The 20,553-nt window shown below is 54.6% G+C and overlaps 1 protein-coding gene across 7 annotated transcripts in view; it reads left to right on the forward strand.

Moving 5' to 3' along the window:
• Nfix (nuclear factor I X) overlaps positions 1-20,553 on the forward strand; it is a 94,919-nt gene that overhangs the window by 9,445 nt on the left and 64,921 nt on the right. For 2 of the 7 annotated variants that reach the window (XM_060392351.1, XM_060392353.1), the window contains exons 1-2: positions 16,340-16,639; positions 17,633-18,164. In XM_060392351.1, the coding sequence (XP_060248334.1) occupies positions 16,637-16,639; positions 17,633-18,164 (535 nt within the window). In that variant the 5' untranslated portion in view covers positions 16,340-16,636. Of the gene's footprint in view, positions 1-16,339; positions 16,640-17,115; positions 17,252-17,424; positions 18,165-20,553 lie in introns of those variants that run through there. The other 5 variants (XM_021632210.2, XM_060392352.1, XM_021632211.2 and 2 more) reach the window with 4 other exon arrangements.

The raw sequence follows: 20,553 nt of genomic DNA on the forward strand, positions 1-20,553 counted from the left end.
TGGACAGGAAGCTCCGAGGTAAAAGGTGTGAGGCTCAGGGTGACCATCTCTGCTCTCTGTCAGAAGCCCGGAATGAAGGCCTCTTCGTCTACAGCCATGCCCTCTGCATCTGTACAGCATATGGTGTCCACCTACGACCTGGGGACAGAATGGCTGCGTGCTCTCCTGTACACAGTCTGGGCTTGGACAGGCACTGAAATTCTCGGCCGTGGCACTCTGAGCCAGGGGGTGGGGTGGGGGCAACTGGTGGCCTAGACTAGCGCTTCCACCTGGAGCCCTAGATTTAGCTCCTGGGGGTGGGCCTGGTTTATTTTTACCTCAGCCTGTCACCCTGGCAGCACCAGGCTACACCATCTTTGCAGAGTCTTGGGGTCCTGCCATGCTTTTCAGGGGGACCTGGCTTTGCATTCTGGGCCTCTAACTCTCACTGGTCCACCAGACCCCCTGTATCCTTGAAGTTCCCAAATCAAGGGCTCTAGCCAGGGACCTAGGACAGGATCAATGCTACAGGCTGGCAAACACCATACCCAGCCTGGTGGCATTTGGTTTGGCCCCCTGCCTGCCCCCACCCCCACCCTGTGCCTGGGCAGAGCCCGAGAGGCTGCTAGTGCCAGTCTCCATTTCGGAGTTTGCAGGGGGGGGCATGCTGGGCACCTTCAGTCCCCTGCTTGTCCCGTGCGGCCTGGGGCCTGTTCCCCCATGCCTACTCCTTGGAAGGGCTTAGCACTGCTTTGCCCGCTGCCCCTTTGCAGCCTGGAGCTTGGCGAGGACGTCTGCCTGGCTTCCATCTTTCCCTAGTGCTCTTTCTCTCTCTTCATCCTTCTCTGCCTGCTATGGCTCACCATTTCTGGCATCACCTCCCTTCCCCCTCCCGTAGGCGCCAAGCTCACTTCCAACCCCGCCATTGTTGGCTCTCTCAGCCTTCTCTGCCGCCTAGGGCTGGGACCAAAAATGGGGTTTTTGGAGGTGTGGGCATGTGGGCATCAGGGGCTTGCTGGTTACTTATCTGCACGTCTGGAGTGGGCATGTTCTCTAAGCCAGTTGGCTAACCTGCCTCTTCATTTAGCCTCAAGGTGGGCAGAGCTAGGCTTCAGCAAAAGCAGGGATTCTTTTCTCTCTGAAAGCCCCCTAGGCCGGTGCTAGCCCACAGACACCCAGACCAGAGTGGCTGCTATCTTCGTGCCAGGTGCTGCAGGCGAAAGGAGTCTTCGTGGATGGTGTGCCCACACCCTCCCCTCAAGTTCCTCCTGGAGCCATGGGGTTCCTGCTGCCCCTCTCTGGAGCGGGGATGGGGCTGACCCAGCCTGGTGTTGGGGCACTTGTGCCCCCAGAGGGACAAGGGACTTTGGAGGAACCGGTTTACTGCCCCCTCCCCCAAGCCCGCTGCCTGAGTCTCTCTGCACTAAACAAAGTTTGCTAAGTAACTTCAAATGTTATTTGAGGACGGCCTGGCCTCAGCCCAAGGCGGCCCTGTGGAAACTTGTTTTTCGCTGCCGAGGCTGCAAGTATCAAAGACACACTTTCGGATGAGGGGGGTGTGCTTTCGTGCCTCTCCTCCTCTGTAGCAGGGGCTGGCCCTGAGCGGACACTCAGGGCGGACACACTGAGGACACACATATCTTCCGGGGGCATGTACACCAGAGACAACAAGCCAGCCATAACGTGTAACACGCACACACTGATGAGGAAGGCCTGAAACGTGTTTCTTGTATGTGTGACACAGGATAGAGGGTAGTGCCCCCTTGTCTATGTCCCCAGAATTTTTCCAGCTGGGAGGCTTTGTCCCTTTGTGGTTGTCGCACAGTTTAGATGCTCAGAATATTTTTTCTTTTTTTGGGTGCCGGGGCATACTTGGATCAATCCCCTCGGCCTCAGTTTCCCTACGAATGGAGAGAAGCTGAGTAGCGGGAAAAGTGAATTTGGCACTGATTAGAATTCCTGGGTTGTAGCCTTGTTTGGGGTTCCTGGTGCCTCCTAAAAGGGTGAGTCCCTGAGCTCAGCTCTGGCGTAGGGGCTTGGCCTGTTATATGAGTGTTGCTATAGGAGGTGGCTGGCATTGATGCCATCCTGACTGTGTGACTGCAGCATGGTATGGACTGATCCCACCTGGAGGCCCTAATGGCATACAGGCCCATTTCCTCCCAGTCCCCAGTGCTGGAGGATTTAGCCCAGGGCCTTGAGCAGGTTGGGCAAGGCCCCACTACTGAGCTGTACCTCGGCTCTACTTATTCTGTTCCTTCCTGGCCAGTCTGTCTCCTCTTTCCTCAGATCTCTTTTCTTTCTTCTCCAGGTCTCCATGCTTTCTGCTAGGAGGTCAGGAAAAAAGAGAAATGGTTACAGGACGTTTATCTCTCACCTCAGCCAGCCCGGCCTTGGGCCTTCCATTCCCTGAGGTCTTTGGTCACACCCCTAGGGGTGGAGGTCACCCAGACACCAGCAGGGACTGGTGAGCAGGCACAGTGGGGAGGCTGTCAGGTGAGGTTCTGTCACCTCTGAGGGTTGCAAGCTGGTGGACCCCTGGAATGCAAGGAAAAGGCCAAGAGTGGAGGGGACAAAGGGAGCTAAGCACTGCCCGGAGCGTCTTCACTGAGGTGCGTTTGTAGGGTCCCAGCCCCACACGCCGCTCAGCTCCACTCACAGTCAGTGCCCGCAACACCCGCCACCCGCAGTCTGTCGCGTGGTGACAGCCTGTCACAGGCACTGCCGCACACCGGCACAATCTGTCGTCCACGCACAGTCTCACACACAACCTGTCACACACGCGCACACACACACACAGCGGCACAGTCACACAGCCAGCCTCATGCGATCACACCAAGCGTCACAGCTTGTCACAGCCATAGATTCCTCACAATCAAAATAACAGCTACGGACCCCATCCCTAGAGCAGCTACCCAGGGCAGGGGATAGGCAGGCAGGCGGAAGCACCTGTGATCTCCTGCCACCTTACTCACAGGAGGCGGCTATGAATAACCTCTTTTATAGAGAGGAAAATAGAGGCCGTGAGGTCAGGTGCCCCATGGGCAAGAAGAGGTGGTAAAGGGTTAACCAGGCACCTTCTCAGCCCCACTCCTGTCCCTCCAGGCTCCTCTCCTCCTTCCGGAAGCCCAGCTATGAACAGGGCCTGTGGTTCTTGCTTTAGGGCCATCAAACTGGCCATACCTGGGACAAATGAACCGCATCCTGCGTCCTTTTGGATTCCACGAAGGGTGCTGTTTGACTTCAGTCCCAACACCTGGGCGGCAAAGGCTGAGGCAGGAGGATTATCACAATTGGAGTCCAGCCTGGTTTCCGAGTAGGCTGGACCTGCGTGAGAACCCTGCCTCAAAAACCCCAAACCCAAATCCAAACCAAGACACCAACCATTTACCCGCAACTGATAAACAAAACAACCAGACTAACACAAAAAGCGTCGGGCAGTGTGGCGCCAGCAGAGAGCTGAGCGTGTGGGCTCGGAATTGAGGGGCTGGTGGTGTGTGTGTGTGTGGCAGGGCTGGTGGCCCTGTGCTCTGCCGCTGGTGGCAGCTGTGGTAGATTCAGGTCCCGCGTAGCAGCGGGAAGTCCGCACCTGCCCTGTCCACGTGGCTGGAGCGCCCGCGGCTGGGGACCTTACCGCGCCAGGCCGCCCAGCACCTCCACGCCTCTGCGCCCCTACCCCCAGGGCCCTCGGCGTTCTAGGGAGCTTCCGTCCTCCGCTCAGCCGCCTCCTTAGCCCTCCCCTCCTTTGTTCCACCCCCGCCGGCTCCCGGGGCTTCCCCGGTTGGAGCTGCCTCGGCCAAAACCAACACTGCCGCAATGACAGCCCTCTGCAGCCGCGGGGTGCGGCCCTGCCCCTCGGCCCGCAGGGAGCCCAGCTCCCGGCTCCTCTGGGTCTCAATAGCAACCCGGGCACACGCGGCCGCAGCTACAGTAGGACCCGCGGTCAGGGCACTGCGGACCGTGCAGAACGCAGGCTCCCGAGACACCTCGACACCTCGGTGGGGCTTGGGAAGTCCACACACCCTACGGGGTCCAGCTGTGTGGCTCCAGCCAGTGTCACGTCGCCTGGGCCGAGCAGCTGGACGTTTGTACTCGTCTAGGCCTACCACGCCAGAGGGGCTGTAGGGGGCACGCACACTCCTGAGGGTGCCCGTCGGGGGCCGGAGCCCCGCCACTCTGGGGGAATCCCGGCACGTGTGCCACAATGCGCGCTCACGGAGGCTCCTGATGCCCGCAGCCGTGTGCTTGCAGGGCCTCTAGTGCCCACGCCGTGGCTCCCGGCACACTGGCTGGTCTCCCGGGCCTGCACACGAGTGTGCTTCACGTGAACCACACACCTGCCAGACCGCCTGGGGCACCTGGCTCTAAAACCGTGTTCAGGCTGTGTGTGTGTGTGTGTGTGTGTGTGTGTGTGTGTGTGTGTGGTGGGGACGCTGGGAGGAGGCCCTTCTTCGCACCTCGCCCTTTCTCTTGGAACACTCGCTCCCTCAAACGCCCCCGGGCACAGGTGAGAGCCCGGGGCGCCGGCCAGTGGGCAGTGTCTGTTTGCAGATGTGTCTGTTTCCTACCGTGGAAGAACCAGGCTCCGGCCTGCCTGTCGGCTTTCCCGTGCCTAGCACCCGCCGGCTTCCAAACCAGCCCTGCAAAACTTTCTCCTGTGGGTCCGCAGAGAGAGGTTGGCGTGGCCGGGCCTCTGCCTCCCGACTTTAAAGGTTCGCAGGCAGCCTGGTTGGATCCCTCAGCCCCCAAACACGATCCCCTTGGTGTGTGCTGGAGGTCACGGGGCGTCCTGCACGGCTGGTGTGCGAGTGCGCGTGGGTGCGTGCCTCAGGTCACAAAGAGGCCCGCTAGTGCCCCCAGCACCCACGCTGTGCCAACTTGCCACCAGCCGCAGGGGCTAGTGTGGCCGTGGGCCCCGTGCTCCCCAGGGTGAGTGTGGCCCGTGAGTGAGGCCTGGTGAGTGTGTGTGTGGCCGGCTGAGCCTGTGAGTGAGTGAGGCCTGGTGAGTGTGTGTGGTCGGCTGAGCGTGTGAGTGAGTGAGTGAGTGAGGCCTGGTGAGTGTGGTGCATGAGCATGGCCGGGTGAGTGAGTGAGGCCTGGTGAGAGTGTGTGGCCAGCTGAGCGTGTGAGTGAGTGAGTGAGTGAGGCCTGGTGAGTGTGGTGCATGAGCATGGCCGGGTGAGTGAGTGTAGCCGGGTGAGTGTGGCAGGGTGAATGTGGCTGGGTGAGTGTGACTGGGTGAGTGTAGCCATGTGAGTGTGGCCGGGTGAGTGAGTGTAGCCGGGTGAGTGTGGCAGGGTGAATGTGGCTGGGTGAGTGTGGCTGGGTGAGTGTAGCCGGGTGAGTGTGGCCCATGCGTGTGGCGGGAGCTCCGGGTCAGCGAGGCTCTGAGTCGGTGCGGGGGCGGCTCGGGTCGGCCCGGGGACCCCCTAGCACCCGGCGCCCGGCGCTGCCCTTGGCCGAGCCTCTCCCGCTCGCTGCCTGCCACGCCCGCGCAGCCCAGCGCTGTCGGGGGCCGCTCGGGGCCTCCGCAGGAGCTCTGGCACCGCGGGGTGCGGCGTCCCCTGGACCCACAGCTGCCGCCGGCTCGAGACGGACCCGGGACGGCGCGGGTGGGGAGGGCGGCGGGGTCGCCCGAGGCCAGGCGAGAGGAGGAACCCCTTCGGCTGGCACGACCCTGACTGCCCGCTACCCGCCGCAGGGCCGGGGCACAGGCCGCGCCCGGGGCAGCCCCCGCCGCGGATCCCTGCCGGGGGGGGGGGGCGGCGGCCGGGGCTGTTCTGCCTCAGTTTCTCCGCTCGCGCGCGGCCGAGGCCCTCGGGAGCAGGGCGCCGGCCCGCGGGCGTGGTCGCGGGGAGGTGGCGGCCCCCGCGGCCCCGGAGCGGGCGACCCTCCGCTGCCGCCGCGTAGGGAGCCCCGACGGCGGGAGTCGTCGGGGAAGGGTTCCTCCCGTTGTTCCGCGGCTGGGCTGAGGCGGGGGGCGGTTGGCCTTCAGCGAGCGCGGGGAAGAGAAGTGACTAAGTGGCAGAAAATGCGCTCGCACCTCTCCCCGGCCTCCCGACCGCGGGCGCGGGGCCCTGCGCGTCCTGGGTTTTGTTGTTTATTTTGTATTGTTTAAAGACAACACACACTCTCACACACACACACACACACACACACACGAACAAAAATCACCCTCTTTAAAAATCTTATTTTGTCCCCATGATCAGCATGGGTTTGTCTCTTGGGGCTGACGTCTTGAATTTGGGACGCCAGAGCCTCGCTCCCCTTTGGCCACCGCCGTGTTGGGGGACTTCCACGTCGGGACGGGGCAGGGGGAAAGCGGGAGGACTGACGCGGAGCCTGGCGGACGGGGAGCGGGTGTGGGACGTCCCCTGAGCCAGAGCCACCACCGAGAAGTTTCAAGAAAGTGCCCGCGCCCCTGAATTAGAGCTTAGGCGCTGAACATGGCAGACCATTTCGGCCCCCAATTGTCCAGGACTCAGCCCGCACCCTGCGGGGAGGTGGCCGTGGGCAGCGCTGACACTGGACCCGCGGGTTCTCACTCCCAGGATGACCCACCTGAGCTGCAAACTTTGCTCCCACACAACTTGAAACTCCCCGCCACACTTAGCACCTCATTATTGTTCAAGCTCCCGGCGCCCACACTTAATTTTTTTTTCCTATTTAAAGTTTTATTACTACTTTTTAGAAAGTATGCAAGACAGGCTGAAGGGTAGAGACGGGCAGAAAGGAAGGGAGGCAGGAAGAAAAGGAAAACACGGAAAATGCTGCGGCTGCCCCGCCGTGGGGCTGGAGAGCGGCTGAGTGCCGCGGTGGGCGGGCTCTCGGCGGCGACTTCCCCGGTGGAGCCGGGCAGGAGGCACCTGGATGCCCTTCGCTGAAAAGGGCTCCAGAAACGCAAGGCATCACTTTCATTTTAATAATAATAAAAAACCTGTGTCTCATTTTAGGAATGCACTTTCGTGCTTCTTCTGTAGTCAGAGCCCGGGTTTGCCACGACAGAGTCTGTAATCAGGGAAAAATACCAGCTTTGTTGGGGGTTAGAATATATCATTGGCTAATGTAGTGGTTTAAAAAAAATAATGCGAAGAAGAATTGGAATAATTAAAGAGTGAGAAGTAACTCAAGTCTTCTCTCTCCTTCCCATTCGGCATTGTCTTATTTTAAAGACCCGAAAGAGTGCTCTTCAGCCCGACCTGGCGAGTTTTAATTCCAGCTCTTTTGGCTCTGTCTCTCCCTTCCCTTTAACTCCCGTCTGATTTGAAACCCCCCAGACTGGCACAAAGTGGGAAACTTGCCGGTAAGCAGTTGTCCCCGAATTGGAGATGGCTGTCCCCCGCCCCTGCCTGACCTGCTGCCCGCTTTGCAGTAAGTAGAATGGTTTTAAAAAGAAAGAAAGAAAGGATCTGGGCTCTGGTACCCTGTGCCAGAGAGGGCACCTTTCCCAGGCTGCTGGCCGGCTCAGGGAGTGCCAACCCGGGTATAGGGAAGTAGCTTCGCTATATTTTATTTTTGTTTTGTGTGAGACAGTGTCTCACTACATAGCTGTGGCTAGTCTGGAACTCACTATGTAGACCAGGCTGGCCTTGAACACTCAGAGGTCTGCCCCTCTGCCTGCACTGCGCCTCTTATCTAGCAGTCCTCATCCCAAAGAGGATCAAGCAAGCCTCTTTAAAAAGGTTGCCCCAGGCGAGGGCTTGGGCCCACAGTCATACTTAAAATTAAGCTATATAGTTCTTTTTTACCAGCTCCTGTGCAACAAGGAAAGTGTGGTTCTGGAAGGCTGCCTTGGCAGTCCTGTGCCCTTGGTAGGAGGAAGATCTGTCTGCTTGGGTAGCACAAATGCTGCTGCCCACAGGCCCTGGATTCCAGAGGAAGAATGTGCAAAGGCTAGGCACTGCCTGGAGAGATGTGGGAATTGGGACAGGGTTGTGAATGGGGCTGTGGAGGTTTCCTTTGGGGTTAGGCCTTCCCTCAATGGTAGGGTAGAGCAGTTAAAAGGCAGGGGCCCTCGGCACATTGGGGAGGACTTGGCTCCCTGTGAGAAAGGAAGGAAAGTGAGCAGGGGTGGGGGCACATACCCACTGTGCCTTCAAGCTGCAGGACTTGCTTATTTGCTTCAGGTGTTTTTAATTAAACACGTTTTTCTCTCATTTTCCTTGTTATTTGGTGTTTAGACTTTTCAGTGATCCCTTGCATCCATCTTTTTACATAAGCAGAAACTTTTTTTCCTCCTCCTTGGAGAGATATCGTGGGAGGTATTTTGCCTTCAGTGCTCTCTCTTTCCTGTTTTTTTTTTTTAATTTAAATTTAATTTTAAAATTATAAAGTAAATTTAGTGCTAGTGAAAGTAAGGGGTGGGGGAGCCAGCTGAGTGTAGAGGCAATGAAGGGATAGACAGCAAAGTTCAGCCTTCCTTGCCAGGGGCGGCCTAGCCCTAGAGTCCCAGCTTAGCCTGCAGCTGCCTGCTTCTCCCTCTGCACCCTCCTCCTAGGGCCTCTTCCCTTCACCACCCGCAGGGGCCGGTGGGCAGCAATGGGTCCTGATTGCCCGGAGTGTGCTCATTCACACCTAGGAGCTTCCTGACCTACATACGGAGCCTCTCTAGTCTCTGCCTGTGCCTGCAGGCCGGCTAAGAGGAGGGGCCTTTCTCCCTCAGTCGCCAAAGCTTTGAGATCGGTGGGTCCTGTCCTGTCCCCCTCCCCTCCATGTCCTGCTAGTTTGCTGAACTGCTGCACAGTTGGATGCTCTGTTGATGGGATCAGAGTCAGGCGCGCGCGCGCGCGCGTGCACACACACACACACACACTCATTCCCCCTGCGTTACTGAGGGTGACAGGGGCTTCTATTCACCGTAGAGCTCTGTGGCCACATGAGCACACATACTGGTCTCTGGTGTCTAAGGTGTGTGCACACACGCAAATGTCCACTTTGAGGCTCTTGGCTTTTACAGAACTATTCTTAAGGATTCCTAAATTATGGAAACTCCATAGCTTAAAAAATGTAAGGCCTGTTTAACAGTACTGAAAATGCTTCTTTCTTAATGTGGGCGGAGTTGCACGGGTGTGTTCTGTTTGTGGAAATGTAGGAGCAGTGTACTTACAATGTGAGCATTCTTTACACGGCAGCTTCTGCTGAAAGTTTGTGAAGGGAGGAAGGAAGGAAGAGAAAGAGATAGAGAAAGAGAGAGAGAGAATGGCTCTGGGCCCCAGTGGTAAAGAAAAGGCTGCCCATTACAAATTTAAAATAAAAACTTAAAGAAAAATGTACTCCAGCTTGCTTTACTCAGTTTTTCCTTCTAGGAATGGAGGGAATGCTTGTAAAAATTAGTGGGCTGATTAAAAAAAAAAAAAAAAAAACAACTCAAAGTCGTGTGGTCCGCGCAGCTTCCTGAGCCATCCACACAAGAAGAGGGCCTGCAGCCTGCCCTAAGACAGGTACAGAAGTGGGATTTAGTTTCAGAACCAGAGGAGAAGAAGTAGTACAGAGGACCTTCCTTGCCAATTACATTTTGCTGTCAACATCTGGAAAGCAAAATTGCAGCTGTTCTCCTGCCCCTCCATTACCACCTCCTTTCTTCCCCTTCACTTACTTTTTTTTTTTTTTTTTTTTGTGCGCTTGCCATCCATACTTCAGTTTTCTGCAGTGTAAAAAACATTTTCACGGCTGTGTTCAAATTGAATTTTTAGATCTGGACTTTTTTAAAACGTGCATCTTCTAGTCTGACAGTATAATTTTTGGAGCAGTGTGTTTGAACAGGCCAGCGACAGCGGCCGCCTTGGCCTTCCCTCTCTGTGCTGTCGGCTCTGGCCAGAAGCGCGAGGACGACGCCCTGGCCCTGGGCAGGCTCCCTCTTGCCGCCTCTGCTCTTCCTGGGCAGGTAGCTGCTGCAGCGCCCTCCACCCCCCACAGCCCTTAAGCGGTGTTTTTGTTTTCTCTTTGCCCCCCAAAAATATTTGAACCAAAAAGCCTCTCTTTTTTTTCCTCCACCCACAGCAAACTGAAAGGGCTAGTGAACCGTGATTCAACAGAGCGAGGGCGCCTCTTTTCTTCCCCAGCATTAATTAACTCAAGTTCGTTAGGGCCTTGCGTCTGTCGCCCACAGTTTTCTCTTGTGTGTGCTGAATCGGGTCATAGAGGGAGACTTCCCGTGCAAACAGTTTGTGTTGGAGCTGGAGGACGCAGAGGGGGAGAGAGGGTGAGAAAGAAAGGGAGCCCGGAGGGAATGAGCGGGTGGCAGAGGGTGGGCACCGTCCGAAGTCCTTCAGGCCCTGGTGCCAGCCTCTCTCTGCAGGGGCTTAGGCACCAGGGAAATGAGGATTCTAGGGTTTCCTTGGCAGTGATTCCGGTCATAAAATAATTGGGGAGCAGTACGTTTTGAGGGATTGGAAAAAATGTCTGAAACTGAACATTTTGGGTAAGCCGCTTGCCCAGCAGGGTCGGCCCAGCCTCCCCAGAACCCTCGAGCAGTGAAAACCCCAGAGCTCGGGGCTATGCCTGTTGCTGCAGCAACTGAAGAAAGATGCTCCCTCAGGGCCAAGGGTGCCACGGTGCGGGCTGGCTGGGCGCAGGGATCTGGAGGAGCCTGGGCTCTCGGCGGGGAAGCGCTGAGAAGCCACGCGGGGGCGGGGGCGGAAGGGAGTGGGATCCAGAGCGAGCTTTTGGGGCTAGGGTGTCTGCGGGCGTTCTTGAACGGTAGTGGAACGGTTGTTGAAGGGGTTGTTGAAGGAGGGAGCTGCTCCTGCGGCCGCCCTGCCCCAGCCTCTCTTTCCCCGCAGATACTTTCCTGTGCTGGGCACACCGACGTCACCTACCCCATGGCAGCCCTTTTTTCCTCTCTCGCCTTTTGTCAGTTTTTCTGTTCTTTAGAGAAAGTTGTGAAGCTGGTCTGTGGGGTTCCTCCCTCTTCCTGGGCCTTGAGCCACTGTGGAGTGATACTTTCAAAGCCATCCAGGTTGGTTAGGCCCCTGGCTGCATCTGCCCCTCGAAGCCTTTGGCTGTCACCTGTCCTGCTGTTCTTTGAAGGGCCCTGTCCCCACTCAGCCCACTGACTAGAGAGAGCTCTGGCCTTCCCAGCATTTACTTGTATTTGGTGACACGGAAGTTTCAAGCTAAATAATGAATTAAAGACTAGGGTTTTTGTTTCCTATTCCCCATAGAAGACAAGATGAAAGTAAACAATTTCCAGAGGCACTGGGAGAATGGAGCCTCTCCTCCAACACCCCCATCCCCACTCTAACTTGTTCTGTGCCAAGAGGGTGAGGGGAGATGTGCTTGGAGCAGGGGAGTGTTCCAGCCAGGAACGAGGCTGCTCGTTGGCCCGGTCCCAGGCCACAGCTCCCGATTTGTAAAAAGGGGGAGAAAAGGCAGCTGGTGTGGGGGCACGAGGGGCATCTTACAGGGGCATTAGTGGCCTGTTTCTGATAGAGACCCCAAGCTAGACCCTGCTCTGGTGTGGGCAGAGCCATACATCCAGCCCAAGGACACTTCCCACACATGCCCTGTGGCTGCTGTTCCTGAACAGAGAAAGGCAGGCTCAAATCAGCCAGAACCCGCTTTGTCCAAATTATCGGGAGCCTCCTCGGAAAGTGCGTTTTCCGGTTTCCATTCCTAGCATTTCCAGACTCTTGGATACTTTCACAGAGCAGCAGAGCCTCTCCTTGCCTCCCCCGGAGAGGGAGGCCCCACCGAGGCCCCACCCACCCCTAGGACAAGCAGCCAGGTCTCTGCCTTGGCTGCTGCCAGAGTCCTGTCCACAGTGTCTGCCCATGGCCTCTCTTAGCCTTCTGAGGGAGAGGCACAGACCTGACAAGATGGGAGATTTGTGTCTGTGTGTGTTGGTGGTGGGGGTTATGTATGAAGCTGTTCTCTTTCAACCCAGACCCAGGCAGAATTATAAATGCCAGGAATTAGGTGAACTTGCTGGGCTTCTGTTTGTGGCCTTTCTAATTTCCTGTGCCTTCCCTTACCTAGTCTGCACATAATGCTCTGGCAAAATGGACCCTGGACTCTCTGGTGGTTTCTGCTTACAGCACGACCATGTGCTTAAACTCTGGGTACTTGTCCAAATCCGTATGGGCCAGGGGGCCCAGGATATAAAAGAATATATCTAGGCCCAGAAGCCAGTGGCTTGAGGACAAATAAGATTTTGTTTTTAAAGATGAGGAGACCTCCCTTGCCTGAGCATTTGAAAAGGCTTGTTGAGCTTGTTAGCTGCCTCACGGTCAGGAGCAAAGGCCAGTCACAAAGTCTCTATCAGCTTTTGGAAATTATTTTGTTTACTGGAAGAATTTTTAATACTGTACATGTAAGTGAAGGATTGGATGTATCCCCCATTTTTCCTCAAACAATCCATAAGGCCTCAGCTCACATGACTGCCTGGAAAGCACACGGTTTTCATCATTGGAAGCCACCATTTTCCTTAGTTTTCTTTTTCTTTTCTTCTTTGTGTCATGGAGCCCTTTTCTATTTTCTTGTTTTTCTGTGCCTATCCTCCACCCTGGTTTTTTTTTTTTTCCCTCTTCATCTTTGTCTTTTTTTTTTTTTTTTTCCAGCTTTGGGCCCAGCTTAGACTGGGTTTGCTCTTTGCCTCCCCCCACCTTTGCATTTCTGTTTCTGTAGCCTGCTTAATCTTTCTTTGAGGGTGGGGACACATCCCTCTTGGTGATGGCTGAAAGGTACCAGAGTCTATCTAAGCAGCATTTCAGTAGAAACTATTGCTGTTTTCACCAAATTCTATCTTTGTAAAAATAAGAGAGGCCTTTCTTTCATAAAGTTTGAAATTTCCCTTCCAAAACCCAAAAGTCCATATTGATTTCAAAAGTATTATTTCTGGCTTCCTGGCCTTTTTTTTTTTTTTTTTCTGCAAATGGAGGAAGTACCTTTCAAACTCTATCTTCCCTCTGTTTCTCCCCCTGAAGCCTTTTGTTTTCTCTGATGCCCTAAGTATCCCTGGCTTTCCCTCTGGTCAATTTTTCTTTTCTTTTCTTTTCTTTCTCTCTTCCTTTCTTTTCTTCCTCAGTGACCTGCAGGTTCCCACATTTGCTCTGTCCATCCTGAACCATCATTTCTATTTGAACACAGACCTGGAAGCAACTTGAATCATCAACAATTTTCAGTCTTGGCTTGGGTGTAGGTGCGTCAGGTACAAGGGTGGGACCTCCGGAAAGGTGGGAGGGAGGAAAGGAAGGACTGGGAGAAGGACAGGTGATCGTCCAAGGGTGCCTACACCGGCTCCTGCAAAAGGAGAAGGTCTAGACACATGCACGCGTACACACACAAACACACACACACACACACACACACACACACACACACACACACGCTGTTTTCTCCCCCGGGATGGCCTGCTTACAGGAAGCCCACAGGCCCTGCTGGCAGCATCATGCAGGAGACACTGCCCAGAGGTGATCTGCTCACCTTCAGGGTTATAGCCCCCTGGCTAAGAGGACAGTTGGCAATTGTTCTTCCTCCCAGATCTCTGAGGAAGGGCCTGTTGCCTTTCTGCCAGAGTCTCCTGGGCTTCCTGCACACAGTCCACCATCCTGCCACTTCTCTGATCAGTTTGCCACTCTAGGGACCTTTGATACTTTCCTTCCTCAGCTCCTCAGGGACTGACACTCACACTGTCCCGAACATCTGTGGATTTTCTCCTAGTGGGAACTGTTGCTCCCCAAGCCAGACCTTCAACCCGTTATTCCACCACACAAGGAACAAGCCAGGATTTGCCATAGAGCAATATTGGCCATTTTCATTTTAATATTGAAAACAACCAGAACAGCAACATCCCCACTACCCTTTATTCCACCAAATACAAACTCACCTGCAGCTTCTATGACCTCATCTTGACTTTACAAAATGAAATTGCTTCCTCAAGGTGGAGAAGGCAGTGTTCATTCAGTACCTCATGTCGCTATTGCTAAGCTAGCATCCTTGGCTGTTTGGACCAAAGCCTGTTATTCACAGGACGTGAATTATTGAACAGCACCCTAAGAGGCCTGTCTGTGATGGCACCTGCCTCCTGCACTGTTCTTTCTAACTGTGTCTCTTGGGTCAGCTGTGAACTCACTCCACTGGAGTTGCCCATTTGGGGTATGGGGTCCCAGGTGCTGGATGGCACCTCCCATTGTCAGGGGGTGGATCATTGGGGTGGATCTTTTGTTTTGGCACACCGCAGGCACTCTTCCAGGAACCTTTTTTGCCATTGACTAGAAAGGCCACTGAGCACAGGGTTTCAGCTGAAGAGGAAAGGGGCAGGCATGAGCAGTGACCTTTTTTCCTTTGCCAGCTTAGGGTTGAGCCTGCAGAGGGGGGGTGGCTCTGAGGACTGGGAGCCGGTCACTCAGCAAAGTCTGTTGATGTCCTACCTCTGCTCTTCCTCTCATTTCCTGTCTTCTTACTGCTTTCCGAGGCCTAAGCCAGCTGCTGGGAGTCCTTTCTGGAGAGGGTCCTCCCTGGTGTGGGGGAATCTCCCTCCTGAGAGTGCTCCCCTCCCTCCTGCTCTGGGACCTGGAAAACAGATTTCTCTGGCTTCAGCCCTCCTTTCTGTCTTCCTGAAGGCCGGCCAAGCCTTCCCTCTGCCCAGGCTCCTGGGCTTTATGCTCTGCACCTTGCGCTTTCTTTGGCTCTTTAGTCTGACTTGAGGGACAGGTAAGAAAGCTAAGGAGGAGTAGCAAAGGCAGATCTGGAGGAGGGGAGGGCTGTTGGGGAGGGAAGGGGGGGTGGTCGCAGCCTTGTCACTTCTCCCAGGGGCTGGCTGTTGTTTCTAGCCTGTGTAGTGCTTGCAGAGCAGTGCCGTGGCAGGAGGCTATTTTAATAAACTTGCAGTTTCAGGAGCTGCATTGCTTTGGCATCTCTCGTCACCACTGATGGAGTGTGTGTGGCTGGGCGTGGGCCGAGAGATGCTGTGAGCTTACAGGGGGCTGAGGGAAAGCAGGGAGGTGAAGGGTGCGGCCCCCTTGTTTGGGAATCCGGAGTCCTGCAGGCAGCCTGGTCTGGAAGACCAAGAGGTGGCAACACCCAGCCACCGAGCGAGAGCGGCCTGGGCCCTGGAAGTGCCGCCGGCGTGGACACTTTCGGAGCTCTTCCTCCTATTCATAGTTCTGTAGGCTGGTGCTCAGGGGGGAGGGGAAAATGTCCACTTGCAACACTGTGCTCCATTAAAAAAAATAAATCTAGAACCAGAAAGAGAGTGTGCTGGCCTGAGAGAAACACTGAAAGCAGAACACAGAGAGAAGGCGCAGCTGCTTCCCCAAAGCCCTGTGGGGCTCCCGCCCAGCCGCCAGCCCGCCAGGAGGCAGGCCTTTATTTATTTATTTTCTGGCTTAAAAAAAAAAAAAAGTCCGTGTCTCCTCAGTCCTGGTGTTCCCACCCCCCAAGTTTGCTGGATGGCTGCTGCCAAACAGACCTGAGTGGGCACCGGGGATGAAAATTCATATCTGCTGGACTTTGCTTTTGCTTGTTCATTAGACGTGAACTTGTCGATTGGGCAAATTGTTTTTGGTTTCCAACTGCTGGGGGGGCTCTCCCCCACCCTCTGAGCTCGCCCAGCTCCCTCCTCCCCTTGGGCCCAGCCATTGGCTGCATGAGGATGCCTCTTTGCCAAATAGGTGGATCCCCCCCTCACTCTCTTTCACGCGCTCTCTCTCCCTCGCTCATTCTCTCTCTCTCTCTCTCTCTCTCTCTCTCTCTCCTCCTCTCTCTCTCCCTCCCTCTCTCTCTCTCCTTTCCTCTGGATGTCTCCCTCCCCCTTTTTACTGACTTGGCACACACAAATGGATGGGGATTGAGCATGAAAGGGGAGGGGGAGTTTGAGAGAGAAAAGGAGCCACAAGCCCCCCCCCCCCCCCCGTGCTGGTGCACACCCTCTCCCGCGCATTCACATGCGCACCATCGCACACCCCATCCCATCCCCGTCTTCCTGAGATCCTCTCTCTCCCTCCCCCTCTTCCTTCCCTCCCTCCCTGGCTCCCTCTCTCTCTCTTTTGCTGCGTCTGCCAGCAACGGTCTGCAGCCGGTCAGAACTCGTCCTCTTCCCCGAGAATCTGCGAGCTCCCCCTCTCCCTCTGGTCGGGCGGAGGGAGCCGCTCGAAGTTTACACCCTGTGCCGCTGCCAAAGCCGAAAGCCTTTTCTTCAGCTGCTGCTTTTTCCCTCCTGGTTTTTGTTTTTGTTTTTCGGGGGCGTGGGGGGTGGGTAGGGTACGTTGTCGTGGGTGTGCGTAGGGTGGCGGTGGTAGGTAGGAGGTTGGTTTTGATCTTTAATTTTGCAAATTTTTTTTGCTCTTTTATTTTAAACTGCAAGAGGATGCACAGAGGAAGAAATTGAAACAATTTGTTGGCTTTTGTTTACCTGGTGTGTGTAGAGGCCACCTCCATCTCTCTCTGCTCGCCATCTCTGACCTTTCTTTCTTTTTACTCCTTAAAAAAATTAATTTCCCCCTCTGTGCAATGGAGCGTGGGGGGTGGAGGGGGAAGGGTTTGAGAATCCACCCAAGCCCGCCCCCTATTCCCCAGAACACCAATAATAACCCCCTTTAAAACATTTACCTTCCTCCCTGCTCCTCCTCCTCCCCGCGTCCCACCGCCCCTAACTCATAACTCTGTTGAGCCCAGAATCTCAGAATCAGGCGTTGGCTTTGCCGGGTGCTTCAGATCAATGGTAATTATTTGATTTTTTTCCAGCTTTATTTTTGTAAAAAGAAATCAATTATTATTTAAACTTCAAACAAGCAAACATGCAACAAACAAAAAACAAAACAAAACAAAAGGAAAAAAAATAACCTGAGAGAGACCAGCCCTCTGTCACCTGATTGAGGGTAAAGGGGTTGTGGGAGATTGGGGAAGGGGCCGAAAGACGACCCATGTAGCTTTTAACCCTAATGTGGCTGAGAAAAACCACCTTATTTGGGCTAACAAGAAGTGTTTTGTTCATTATTACTGTGATTAACATTAGCATTGGTGCCGATAACAAAGCTGAAACCACATATTTAAGATTTAGATCTGATTTTAAAAAATGCTGGGGAGGGTGTTCCAACTGGATCTGGAGAAAAGAAAATGCGAACAGCCTGGTGAGAGGGGACCCAACGCTGCTTCCTCCATCTCAGATGGCATTTTCTGTCTTCTCGGGGGCAGTCAAACCTTGGCCAGTCCGGACCGAAGGACAGAGGCAGCTCTTGCATGCCCTTCGGTGTGCACGTTCAGGCAGCCGGGCACTGTGCTGGGACCAGCTAACCCTAGTTCACAGCTGCTGTAGAACATGGAGATGTCATGGGTGCGACGGGGAGGGGGGGCAGCAAGCCTGTGGGTTGTGTGTGTAGCAACATTGTCTGTGTGCACGTGTGTGTGTGTGTGTGTATGTGTGTGTGTGTGGAGAGAGAGAGAGAATAGGTGTGTGGACAAGCTCCCGTGCCTCTGTTTGGTTGCTGAGGCTGAGATGGGAGCAAGTGGCTGGCGAAGCTGGTGGTGGCTTCAAACCATACTTCAGTAGAACAATCTCAGGAGAAATTGCCGGGGGGAGGGAGAAGGAGAAGAAGGCAGTTTTCCTAGTGCCCCCTTCTAACGCTGCGTTTCTCCTTCTCTCTTTCCCCCTCATCCCGTCTTCCCCTCCTCCCGTCCTCCCTCGCCCCACATGCTCCCGGCTTGCCGCCTGCAGGATGAGTTCCACCCGTTCATCGAGGCGCTGCTGCCTCACGTCCGAGCCTTCTCCTACACCTGGTTCAACCTGCAGGCGCGGAAGCGCAAGTACTTCAAGAAGCACGAGAAACGGATGTCAAAGGACGAGGAGCGCGCGGTGAAGGACGAGCTGCTGGGCGAGAAGCCGGAGATCAAGCAGAAATGGGCATCCCGGCTGCTGGCCAAGCTGCGCAAGGACATCCGGCCCGAGTTCCGCGAGGACTTCGTGCTGACCATCACCGGCAAGAAGCCCCCCTGCTGCGTGCTCTCCAACCCCGACCAGAAGGGCAAGATCCGGCGGATTGACTGCCTGCGCCAGGCCGACAAGGTGTGGCGGCTGGACCTGGTCATGGTGATTTTGTTTAAAGGGATCCCTTTGGAAAGTACTGATGGGGAGCGGCTCTACAAGTCCCCCCAGTGCTCGAACCCCGGCCTGTGCGTCCAGCCACATCACATTGGAGTCACAATCAAAGAACTGGACCTTTATCTGGCTTACTTTGTCCACACTCCGGGTAGGTCGCTTTCAACACCCCTCCCCAGTTTTACTTCACTTGCGGCATTTGTTGTGTTTGTTGCTCCTCCTTTTTCTGAACAGCTCTGCTTAGGGGCCTCCCTGGGAGACTGTCTTCCTGGGCTCTGCCCCGCAGGCACGCACACGTGGTGGTGCCCTCTCATTCCCATCCTTTTTCTGTTTTTCCCCTTTGCTCTTTCCCCTTCCCTCCCTCGCTATGGCACCCAATTTGGGCATCCCAGTCTTTCCCATAGTAAAGATGCTGGAGGTTTTAGGATAGGGCCAAGATGTCCCATAATTACCCATAACGGTGAGAGTTTGAGACAAATGATGACAACATCAACACTGTTGCTGGTGAGACGGGAGGGCTAGGGGTTGGGGAGAAGGTGCAGCTCTGTGTGGCTTCCCAGGAAAGGCTGGCTTTGGTGGTGGTGGGTAGCTGGCAGCAAGTTCAGGAGAGGGGCATGTGGTTGGCATCTGGACCGTGAGACTAAGTGAAGTGGGAAGTAGAGGGCAGACAGTAGGGCCGATTCTGGCTCAGGTAGGAGCTGTTGTGGCTAGGATTTGTTTTGTAGCGAGAGAGAGCGCAGTGAGAATCCTTGAGCTGCCCGCTCCAGGATGGTGCCAGTGGCCCTGGGCCCTGTGATGGCGCAGAGGGGCTTTGTGGGGAGTAGGCCTGCCAGGGAACAGCTTGCTATAGAAGAGTCTGAAACAAACAAAACCTGCAAAAATACAAACAAACAAACAAACAAAAAACCCGGTCCCTTTTGTGCCTTCAGTGTCTCCTAGATGCCTCTGTTCTTCTGATATTGCCATGTGTCTAGCCTGGGCTAGTTCAGAGCTCCGGCCTTGCCTGTCCCCCACCCTCATTTCCCTTTCTTTTTTCATAATTTCTTTCCACTTTTGTTTTCTTACAAATTGAAGCAGAGATGGCTGGTTAATTTTTAGCCTCCACTCAGCTACGCCCAATTTACTGCCGCCTTTGAAACCTAAACGGGCCGGTGCCCTGTGATTAAGCAAGGCAGAAGTGTGTTTACATTGTGCCCAACCAACTTGTAATGAGAGGCTACCAAACCTTCTGTGCGTGTTTGTGTGTGTGTGTGTTTTCCTTTCCACTATTCCAGCACACCCCCCTCCCCATCTCCCTTCTTCCTCTTTTTTTGTGCGACTGTGAGAGAATGTGGCTTTACTTAAGCTCTGGAAAACTGAAAACCTGCCCTTCCTGTGACAGTGCCTCCACGTCTTCCTGTATTCATTCATAAAAAAGAAAGGCAGTTCATGCTACTGGGGCCACCCCCTTGCCTATCGGGAAAGTTAGGAGGAAGTGGTGTGGACAGGTCCAGGCACACAGCTGGGGAGATGTTTTCAGGAGTGCTATCCTTACAGAGAGCAAGTGTTGAGTTTATGTCAGTGTGAAGAGAAGTGACATTCCAGGCCTCTCTCCCTGCTCATTCCCTCTCTGAGGGATTTGGTGACTGGTTGGAGGCCATGGACCCTCCTACTTTATGGATCTTTCTAGGCCTCCACGTGGCCTTAAGTGACCCCTCAATTTAGAAGGCCAGGTTCCTGTCCTTCCGTCTCGCTGCAGTTTAGATTTTCTCTTAGCTTTTTTATTTGGGGGGAAGAATCTAAGGGAGGCAAAGTTATCCCTCATTCTGTGTATATAGGAAGAGGGTTTTTGAGGGTGAAAGCCTGTCAGTGTTGGGGTGCTGCGGGCTGCTTGGAGCAGGAATCTGTCCTGCCAGTGCTTCTAGCAGATAACTTTTTCACTCAGGGAGTGTAGGCCTTCCATTTCTAGAGCTTGGAACCCAAGAACCAAGTGGAGAAAATCAACATCCCTCTTTGTTCTAGACTGGCGACTTCTCCTTCTTCCTTTCTTACCCCTTGGTGCTTAGACCCTGGCAGTTGTATTGTTTCCTGGCCTCTTATTTTAGGCTACCTTACTTATTTATTTTTGACAGGGTCTCACTGTGTGGCTCTGGCTAGCCCAGAAATGGTGTGTAGAACAGGCTGGCCTTGACTGCTTGTCTCCGCTGGAATGAAAGATAGGACCAGCCAGCCCATGTCACATTCTTGACTACTGCCCCTGTGGGTTGAGATGAGCTGGGGGCGTGTAAGGGAGGAAGCCGTTGCCCAGCCTCCTGGCTTCTCTACTGATCTGGCAGGTGGAAGGGGGCAAGGGAAGGAACAAGGCTTCCTATCCCCAGCTAATGAGATCATTCACCCAGGAATACGAGTGAATTCATAGTACACCGAATGTTGCCAAGGCCACTTCTGGCCAGGCTGAGGCCCGGCCTTAACAAATAACTGGGTACATAGCTGGAGACATATTGGGTATTGGTTGTAATTCCAGCCCAGACGTCAGACAGTAGCTATGAATGTTCAGGATT

The sequence above is a fragment of the Meriones unguiculatus genome, chromosome 10 (genome assembly GCF_030254825.1).
Source record: "Meriones unguiculatus strain TT.TT164.6M chromosome 10, Bangor_MerUng_6.1, whole genome shotgun sequence".
Classification (NCBI taxonomy): domain Eukaryota; kingdom Metazoa; phylum Chordata; class Mammalia; order Rodentia; family Muridae; genus Meriones; species Meriones unguiculatus.